Source organism: Sceloporus occidentalis, unplaced genomic scaffold, assembly GCF_023333645.1.
Source record: "Sceloporus occidentalis isolate IW3139 unplaced genomic scaffold, rSceOcc1.0.p SCAF_3, whole genome shotgun sequence".
NCBI classification, from domain to species: domain Eukaryota; kingdom Metazoa; phylum Chordata; class Lepidosauria; order Squamata; family Phrynosomatidae; genus Sceloporus; species Sceloporus occidentalis.
Window position 1 is genome coordinate 41,759,219 of NW_028316983.1, and position 10,805 is coordinate 41,770,023.

At 41.8% G+C, this 10,805-nt stretch overlaps 1 protein-coding gene across 5 annotated transcripts in view; it reads right to left on the reverse strand.

Moving 5' to 3' along the window:
* Positions 1–3,148, reverse strand: part of LOC149315803 (acetyl-coenzyme A synthetase, cytoplasmic-like) — a 62,039-nt gene extending 58,891 nt beyond the window's left edge. For all 5 annotated transcript variants that reach the window (XM_089514122.1, XM_089514121.1, XM_089514120.1 and 2 more), the window contains exon 1: positions 2,904–3,148. In XM_089514122.1, coding sequence (XP_089370248.1) covers positions 2,904–3,048 — 145 coding nt within the window. In that variant the 5' untranslated portion in view covers positions 3,049–3,148. The remainder of the gene's footprint in view (positions 1–2,903) is intronic.
* Positions 3,149–10,805: the final 7,657 nt, after the last annotated feature.

A 10,805-nucleotide genomic window follows, 5' to 3' on the forward strand; every position in this document is an offset into this window, starting at 1 on the left:
ATGCTCAAGTCCCATTAAATATAACAGAAAAGGAAAATGGTGTCTCTAATATAAAATGGAAAATTGAGGTTTGCTATTTGGAATTTAACTTTTTTTAATATTCTCAACCCATAGATGCTTCAATCAGTGGATAAAAAATCCATGGATAAGCAGAGCTGACTGTAGTTTGCAAATCTGTGAGCAGGACCCACCTTTTGTTGATATATAAGCCACCCTCAGAGCTTTTCCAGTTGTAAAGTGGGGAATACAGTAAAAGCTATAAATAAATAATGCTGACAAAAACCTAGTGGGAGATAAATATTCTAGAATCTACAGAAAATACTATGGGTCTCCCAGAATATCCCAAACTGGTACAGAATTTCAAGAGTGTTACCACGTTCTTCCACTGTCCATAAATGTTACTTCCATAGACAAAGCTCTGAACACTGATCAATTCTTGGTGGTGTTGTTGGTGTACGTTTTGTACATTTAGCACATCAATATTTGGAAAAACAAACACACAGACAGACACAAGAGAAAAAGATTTTACATCCATACTGGCAATTGCCCACTATGTTTTACTGTAAATTCAGATAAGTATCTGTGGTTTAGCATGGTCAAAGAAAAGCAGTAGGAAAGGTCTAAAACATTTATGCACTGAGCTTGGTAGCTTTCAAAGGTACAGCTCTGGACTCTCAACAGGTCCTCAGACACGCTGCTTGGTTTACACTTAGATCTGCAAGCAAACAACAGAAGAGGAATCTACTCTGTAACTTGACATATATGATGCAGAGGGTTAAAAAGACTTGAGGTTGTGGAACTGACAAGGGCTTCCCTCTACACACCCACCAGCAACAGGAATCCTAGTAGGGAGGGAAGTCAAAGGCATATAGCCGTGTTCATCTGGAAAATCAGTCTGCAAAGGGATCTTGTAGCACCTTGGAGACTATGGTCCAAAACACACTGCAGAAATAATCCAATTGGAGACCGCTTTAAATGCCCTGGCTCAATGCTAGGGAATTCTGGGAATTGGAGCTTTCTGAGACATTTAGCCTCCTCTGTCAGAAAGCTCTAGTGCCACAACAAACTACAATTTTCCTAGCACTGAGCCAGGACAGGTAAAGCAGTCTCAAACTGGATTATTTCTACAGTGTGTTTTGGACCTAAGTGAAAGAAAAAAGCTGGCAGCGTGAGTTTTCGTAGACTTGAGCCAATTTCCTGAGATGCGTGCATAATGCTCAAGCTAAGTAGAAACTGTAGTTTATCACGGCAGCAAAGCTCTGTGAAAAAGAAGGCTAAATGTCTCACAAAACTACAGTTCCCAGAATCCCCAAGCATTGGGTCAGGGCAGTTAAAATTTTCTCAAACTGGATTATTTCTACAGTATGTTTTGGCCGATTGTCTCAAAGGTGCTACAAGATCTCTTTGCCTAGTAAGCAGAGGGGGGCACCCATGCCATAATTACTACCCAAACCTTCTAGGTTAGAAATACAGTATTCTTGACTTTACACCTGGTAGAACCTCCAAGGTAACACATCCTTTACAAGGCCCTGCATGGTTCAAACCACTTGCTGTTTTGCTTTGGACAACAAAACTGGCACCCGCCCTGTTGCCCCAAGAAAGGGGGCTGGAGGAAGAGCCATGACAGCCAGCGTGGGATAGTGGTTTGAGAGCTGGGCTAGGACTCTAGAGGCCAGGGTTCAAATCCCCACTTGGCCACAGAAACCCACTTCGGCAAGTCACACTCTCTCAGTGTCAGACTGTTGTTGTTGTGTCATTTCTGACTTATGGCAACCCTAAGGTGAACCTACCACAGGGTTTTCTTGGCAGGTTTCCTCAGAGAGGGGTTTGCCCTTGGCACCCTCTAAGGCTGAGAGAGTGTGACTTGCCAAAGGTTGAGTTTTTCTGCTTGAGTGAGGATTCGAACCCTAGTCTCCAGAGTCATAATCAGACTTGGCTGTTTACAGACAGGAAAACTGTCACTGGTCTTGTTGCTCTGAGAAAGGGGGCTGGAGGAGAAGCCAGGAGAGCAACCTCTGAGTGTTGGAGTAGGAGTCTGGAGAGCAGGGTTCGAATCCCCACTCTGCCATGGAAACCCAATGGATGACCTTAGACAAGCCACACTCTCTCGGCCTCAGAGGCTAGCGATGGTGAACTCCCTCCGAAGAAAAGAGCCAAGGAAACCCCAAAATAGGGTTGTCATGAGTTGGTAAGAAGGCGCACAACAACAACATGAAGAGCCACAAAAAGAGCGCATGGCACAGCAAAGGAGAAGAGGGGGGAACTGCATCCAGACAAGCCCCAGGCCCCTGGCAGACACCCAAGGGCCACAACTTCCAGATACCACCCTCTTTTCCCCAGACACCTCCTCCATTCCAGCCTTCTTCCATCCAGGAGGAATTCCAAAAGGTCCTCCATTTTGAGCAGGGCTAAGAAGCATGGGCTTATATATCGATAGGAGTGCTTTCAGCTTTTATTTTGGTCACGCCCTCCATTTTTTCTTCCATGTCCTCCTTTTTGTGGTCCTCCTCCTTTTGCAGTTAAGAGTCTGGTTACCCCGAGGGACAAGGCACCGCAAAATGGAGGATGTTCACGAAAAAATGGAGGACACCAACCCCCCCCCCCCCAAAATAAGAAACTTAAAACACTCCTAGAAATATGAACTGCTAGCTTCTCAAAATGGAGGGCACTCTGGGATTCCTCCTAGATAGAAAACAAACCCTCAAAACGCTCTTACAAATGTAAGTCCACGCTCTTTAGTCAGGCTCAAAATGGAGGAAGTTTCGGAGCTCCTCCTGGACAGGAAACAAAAGCTCGCACCCCTCCTGCCAATGTAAACCCAGGCTCTTTAGTCAGGCTCAAAATGGAGGCGGAGGGGAGGCGTGTCCGGGAAAAGGAGGGCGGCGCCTGCGGCCGAGGCTCACCGTGGGGCTCCTCGACGGAGCGGCGGTACAAGTCCCGGTACTTTTCCAAGGAAGGGACGTGGGAGTCGCGGGCCAGCTCCGGCGGGGCTCGGAAGAAGAGCCTGTCGCCTCCGCCTCCGCTGCGCTCTTCGTCGGGCAAAACCATCCTTTGCAGAGAGAGCGAGAGAGAGAAAGGCGGGAGAGGAGAAGGGAAGCGCCGCTCGGGCCCTCTTCTCTTCTGACCGAGGCACCGACTGAGGCGGGCGACACCCAGCAGCAGGGCCACTTCTCCTCCTCTGACGTAAGAGGGAGGAGCCTCTCCTGGCCCCGCCCACTCCCTCAGGCCGCCATCGCCTCGGAGGAGGCTCAAATAATAACGCCCCGCAAAACTACACTTCCCACAATTCCCTGCGGCGTTGAGCCAAAAGGCCTTCATAACGTTCTCTCAGGCTGGGAGTCTGTTTTGGACTTCTGTTAACTAACTTTTAAGGTCCAAATACACACGGCACAGAGAGATGATAATCCAGTTTGAGAGCGCTTTAACTGCCCCTTAGCTCAGTGCTAAGGAATCCTGGGACTTGTAGTTTATTGTGGCACCAGAAGTCTCTCTGACAGAGAAGGTTACATGTCTCATAAAGCTACTGTTCCAAGATTTGCCTCGCGCAGAGTCAGGGCAGTTAAAGCAGTCTCAGACTGGGTTACTTCTTGCAGTGTGTTTTGGGACTTCTGTTAATTTAGGTCCAAAACACACCCACAGCAGAAATAATCCAGTCTGAGACCGCTTTAACTGCCCTGCCTCAGTGCTAGAGAATCCTGGGATTTGTAGTTTTATCGTGGCATCAGAGCTATCTCTCTGACAGAGAAGGTTAAATGTCTCACAAAACTACACTTCCCACAATCCCCTGGCATTGAGCCAAGGCAATTATAAAGTAGTCTCTCAGACTGGGTTATTTCTTGCAACGTGTTTTGGACTTCTGTCAACTTAATAGTTTATTGCATAGTTTCACTTATCAGTATTAGTTTATTACATATTATGATAATATTAATAAAAGTACATAATACAATAGTATTAGTTTATGACATATTACAACTTTGTTTATTTATATAGTATTCATAATTTTGTAGAAAATTTATTTCATTTTAAAAAATCCATCATTTCAATTATGAAATACACTCATCCCTCCACATTTGAGGCTTTGATATTTGTGGATTTGATTATTAACGGATTTGATTAATATGTTCTCTCTAGGAACATCTAGGTCCTCCAGTGCAACTCTATGGTCAACTTTAACCAAAAGTCGCACTGAAGGACCTAGAGGTTCCTTAGAGAGAACCTCCTCCAGTGCAACTCCATGATCAGTGTCTGTCAGAGGGTTTCAGTGCGCTCAGTGCATGCTGATTAAGAAGCACGAATTTACATTTATAGGAGTGTTTTGAGCTTTTGTTTTCTGTCCAGGAGGAATTCCAGAATGTCCTCCATTTTGAGCCTGACTAAGAAGCGTGAATTTACATTTATAGGAGTGTTTGAGGTTTTATTTTCTGTCCAGGTGAAATTCCAGAATGTATTCCATTTTGAGCGAGACTAAGGAGTTTATTACACTGGGGCTAATTTCTGCATTAAAGAGAAATTAAAGTGCATTTAAAGCATCCCACAAATAAAGCGAAAATGGTGAGTGACTGCACAAATGATTATCACACGCAATCGCGCAAATAAAGTGATATAGGAAATGCACTGTCGCTGAAATCCCAAAAGTAAAAAGATGCCCGTTAATGCTTTTTTGTGGCCACTTTAATGGTGTGTTTTGTGCAACGTTGTGTGAAATTGCTTCACATAATTACGCAATTTTTCCAGCATATTCATTGGATAAATTCTCGATCTCCTTCCTGTGATAAACTCATATAGTCTGCATCCAGGGTTGGTGTCTGCTGGTGCGGTAACTCATGGTGTCACCCCCACTGACCTCCTCTTATATCACATCATACAGAATCCTTAGTCATATTTTTCTGTACCAATGTTACTCATAAATCATTATTCCCATATATCATAGAATGTACAGTGGGCCCTCCACATTTGCAGCTTTGACTTTTGCAGTTTTGGTTATTTGCGAATTTGATTAATATGTTCTCTCTAGGAACCCCTACATCCTCCAGAGAGATTCTGCTGGAAATCTGACCATACAGTTGCGCTGGAGGATCATTCTAAAGATTACTACAGAAAGCACTTCTCTAGGCATTTGTAGGTCCTCCAGCATGATTATATGGTCGACTTTTGGCAGATGTTGACCACAGAGTTGTGCTGGATGATCTAGAGATTCCTGAAGAGGTGGTCTCTCAGGTAAAAAAAAAACCACAGTAGTGCTTTTTTATTTGTTGTTTTTCCGTTTTCATGGGGGTCCTGTGCCCCTAACCCCAACAAATGTGGAGGGAACGCTGTAATGGCAATAGTTGTGACATAAACAACTGGCACCATTAAAATTATACTTTTAAATTACACACAGCCTAAATGGATTTACATTGACATAATTTAATGTGCTTCAAGTGAAAATTTGGTAAAATTATGTTTTTTAAAGAAAATAAAAACTAAAAAAAGTTGAATTATAAATTAATTTTTTTGAAATTTTAATTTTAAAAACCTAACCTGGTGACTCTTCTTTCTCCTCCCACTGAGCCTCACTCCGCACACACCATCTCTTCAGCATTTTAATGGGACTCAGGCGAATGCCACAGCTGTTTCTGCCAAAAAGCAGATGTTTGAGAAGCATTGGTGTCACGCACCCATTAGGATGTCACCTGGTGCGGTTTGCATCCCCTGCAACCCTTTGTGACACCACTGTCTGCATCTAACCTACTGCATCACTTTTCAGTGTCTAGCCTGCCTATTGAATAATTCCAACTTGGAGCACAGAACCTATTTCAGTGGTCCCATGGTCAGTGTCCTTCTGTGACTCAGAAATAGCGTGATTCATTTGTGGGTGGGAATTCCAACACATGCCACTTAGGATGTATTCTTACATTCCTTTTCATAGTAAAACTCTGGGATCAGCTACCTAGCAGTCAAGGCCACGTTCCCGTTGGACAGTAATAGCGGCTGGTGGGAGAAAGTTCAGTTACCTCATCTTTTTTTTTTTTTTTTTTTTTTTTTGGCATACAGATCTATAGAGCGGAATGCTGACTTCAATCAAAGTTATTTTATTCTGGCTTTTTAAAATTCACTCCCTAGTTTTCTTACATGATTTCAACTTAGCAAATGAGGAAATCAAAATAGTTAAAGATTTCCCAAACCTTGGATCAAACCTTGATCAGAACGGAGACTGCAGTCAAGAAATCAGAAGAAGATTAGGAATGGGAAGGACAGCTATGAAAGAACTAGACAAAATCCTAAAATGTAAAGATATACTGAACACTAAACTTTAGAATTGCTCAAGCCCATTCCCCATTGTTGTTGTTTGTTGTTAGTTGCCCTCGAGTCAAGTCCAACTCATGGCGACCCAGTGGTTGAGGCACCTCCAAGACTGTCCTCTACTGCTCTGCTCAGGCCCTGTAAACCCATGCCTGTGGCCCCCCTGATTGAGTCCATCCATCTGTGGTCATCTCCTCCTCCTTCTACCCTCTATCTAGCCTAGCATTGTTTTCTATAGTAATCCATGCCTTCTCATTATGTGGCCAAAGTACAACAACCTCAATTTGATCATCTTGGCTTCAAAGGAGAGTTCCAGTTTGAGCTGTTCAAGGACCCATTTGTTTGTCATTTTGACCATCCAGAGTATCCTTAGCACTCTTTTCCAGCACCACATCTCAAATGCTTTGATTTTCTTTCCGTCTACTTCCTTTACTGTACAGTTTTTGCATCCATATATGACGATGGGGTGTGGAGGTGAGAGCTGGACAGTGAAAAAAGCAGATAGGAAGAAAATCTATTCATTTGAAATGTGGTGCTGGAGAAGAGTGCTGAGGATACTATAGACATCCAAAAAGACAAGCAAATGGGTCCCAGAACAAATCAATCCTGAACTCTCCCTGGAAGTCAAGATGACTAAACTGAGGTTGTCGTACTTTGGACTTATCAAGAGAAGGCACCACCCATTAGAAAAGACAATGATGGTAGGGAAAGTAGAGGGCAGTAGAAAGAGAGGAAGACTGCATGCCAGATGGATAGACTCAGTCAGAGACCATGGGCCTGAGCCTCTCTTGTCATATGCCAACAGCACTGTTTTTAATGCTGTTGACAATTTACTTGCATTTTAACCTTTATTTGTTTTAAATTGTACAGTAAATTACCTTAAATCCTGGGGAGCAGGCAAACTGGGATTTAAAGTTGATAACAACAAGAACAATCCAAAATAGAATTTAGAAGAGAGCTATTTCTAAGCTGAATGTAATTTTAGTCAATTCAGATGTACCATCCTCCTTTTTTGACTATGTGGGGACCGAGAAAAAAGACAGTAGCTGCAGTAAAGTAACCCCAGCCAACTTGAACTACAGCAGAGACAACACCTGATACAAAATGCAGACCTGTGACTCCAACATTATAATTTTTATTCTTCTGGATGTTTTTTAAAACATCTTTTGTCTGATCAAGAAACTAGTGGAACTTTGAAAGCTTACATTATGTGTTTGTGTATTTTGATTGGCCAATAAAGGTACTGTTCCATTATGGATTTTGGAATTGGTTTCGTTTTGCTGTATGGCCAGCATGGCTACCTCTGATTACCGGCATATTTATATTTGCAACTGTTATTGCATGGAAGTGTTACAAATGACAGAGAGGAACAGAGAGAGAAGTGGAAGAAGTAGTTCTGAAACATTTGTCCGAATGACACATGCAACAACTATAAGCAAATATGGTACTTGCACATGTGGTCAACCATCCACCTGAGTAGATCATTTGAGTCTTCTGAATTTAAAATACTTCAAATCTGAAAATCAAGTGATTTTCCAAGTGTAAAGACTTAAACTGTGAACCAAAAACCATTGCGTTGGTTCCAGACATAGTTATACTTAAAATAGACCCAGTGGAATCTATTCCAGTTAACTTACTCTGGCTCCAACCTATTTCTCAGTAGCAGGTTCTACTGAAATCAGTGGGGCTTATTCCATGGTAAATACACATAGGTTCAGAGTGTTCTTCTCTTTATATTAGGTGAGAACTTTTTGCCTGGTGATTAACATTTTTAGGTCCAGTTACAAAGGCCTCCTTAATATCACATCAAATTTTGTGATAGGCTGCTCACCAATTATTTTTAGGGAAAGGAATTGTACTGATGTAAAATCGAAGGCTTTCATGGCCAGCATCCATAGTTTTTTGTGGGTTTTTTGGGCTATGTGGCCATGTTCCAGAAAAGTTTCTTCCTGACGTTTCACCAGTATCTGTGGCTGGCATCTTCAGAGTACATCTGAAGATGCCAGCCAGAGATGCTGGCGAAACATCAGGAAGAAACTTTTCTGGAACATGGCCACATAGCCCAAAAACCCACAAAAAACTATGAATTGTACTGACTTTAGAGGTGCATGTTTTGTAGCACTGCTTCTCGCTTGCTGGATATTTTCCTTCCAGGAATTGACCTCCCCCCACCCTCCAAAAAAATCACTTTTTGAATCCTTAACTCTTCTGTCCTATTCTTTTTCTTGATGGATGTGTATATTTTATCACAGACTCAACAGTATGGACCACAAATTTCACCTGCAAATTTTGTACATCTTCAATTAGAATTTCAGAAAATCCAGAGAATTTCAGGTTATTGAGCCGCCTCTAACTCCTTGATTTACATGCAAGCTATGATGGGTCACATTCGATTTCCAGTCCCATTTAGTTAGTCAGCATCATTCCTTTGGCACAGAACACTACAGAGCAACATATGCCAAAGAAAAAGGTTATGCAATCACTTCCATTTTTAGGCAAAGCAAGCTAGCCTCATTGAGATAACGGTAGCAGCACCATCCATTATCCATCATCTGTCAGAAATCAAACACTGCCAAAAATACTCTGGCACACCAAAGAAGAATGATGTCTCTCATGAGTTTGTCTAACTTGTCAACTACTCCGTATTTAAAACAAGAAGAATAATTCCATTACTTCCCTTTACTCTTTCTGCATGTCTGTCAAACCTAATGATCACATGCTCTGAACCTATCATGTAACAAAGTGATCTCAGAAAGTATCTCCACAATAGGAGCCAGATAGAAGGACAAATATGTTTCCCTGAATACACACGCACACACACACCAACACAATGTTGAACAACTGCTATCTTCATGAACAGACTAGACCTTGGTGTGATTAAAAATTCGAAACTAGTATTCAGTTAACCAGAATTAGAACATCAATCAACTTTTCTGTTTAACAGGCTTTTCCTGTTCATGCAAGCTCCAAAATATCAGGAAATTGCAGCTATTAAAGACTACTCCCTTAACAGAAGCATCATTTGGGTAATATGGACATGTATAACTGCCACATGGAAAGGACAAGTTGCTTATCTGTAACTGTTGTTCTTCGAGTGATCATCTGCGAATTCACACAAATAGGGCTCCTGTACATTTAATAGCTGAGTGTGTGTGCATGTCCCTTCAAGTTGAGTGTCGACTTATGGCAACCATATGAAGTGGTTGCCATTTCCTTCTTCTGAAATATATCCCAGATCACATATGGTATTGGTTGATGGTCTTCTAACTAAGTACAAACCAGGACTGACTCTACTTAGCTTCTAAGATCAGATGCGATCTGAAGCCTTTAGGGTAGTGGTTCTCAAACTTATTGCCCTTGTGACCCTTTTATCTCTACCTGCTGATATCAAGCCCCACCCACTTGACATAATATACGAATAAAAATATTTTGTTTGTTTACTGTGCATATTTTCATTCACACATTCATGTATATTCATATTTTAACATTTTAGCAGGAAATAGCTCTCTTCCTGCTGCTGCTGCTGCTTCTCCTCCTCCTCCTCCTCCTCCTTCCTCCAGCAGAGGCTCCAAGTGCCTATCTTGCCCTTTCTCTTGCCTTCCAGGACAGAAAAAGTTTGGGAAAAGGAAGAGTAGAAGGGGGTTACCCTATGCTGTATGGTATCCTATCCTACTCTCAGTTCTGGCTTCAATTTGATCTTGCTGCTGAATGGCTATCAGTGGCGGAAAGATGGAATGAAGTCCTGGATTTGTCTGGCTTCTGAAAATATTTTTTGTTAATTGAATGAGATTACATTTTGAGAAAATTAAGCTGACAGCCTAGTATTTCTGATTTCTATGAATGATATTCTATGTATGGTACTCAATGGCTGGCAGTCTTTTGATTAGGCAGACCTGAAGCTGAAAATGGGAAAGTTGATGAAAGAAGGAAAAAAAGTATGATTAACAAGAAATCACATAGCATTTTGAAGAGTAAAAATTCATTTATCAATGAAAGCTGAACTGCAAAACTCACTACCATAAGGAGAGCATACTAAACAAACAAAATATTTTTATTCATATACAGTACTAGCAAACCTCTGGTGCCCTAACAAATTACCATTCCCAGAATACCATAGCATTGAGCCATGGCAGTTAAAGTAGTGTCAAACTGGATTATTTCTGCAGTGTGGATGCAACCCAAGAGAGCTTTTAACCCTGTCCAAACTGTCTTGCTCAGATCACACATGCTATATAGTTCAGGCATATGTATTCCTTATGGCTCATAGAAGGGTCAAGAGAATTGCCAAATAGTTAGAAATAGAGTATTTTATTACCCTTTGTGGAAATAACCTCTAATATGTATTTTGTAAACTTGCAATTTATATGACAGGTGACCTTAAGAAATATGGAAAAGAGGGAAAATATATTTAAAAAGCTATACATTCCTCAGCACAACATAGGGGCTTCTCTCTTTGGGACACAACTCCTCTTCTTGTTGCTCTTATTTGGACTGGTACTCTATGATCTTAGAGCCTTATTGTA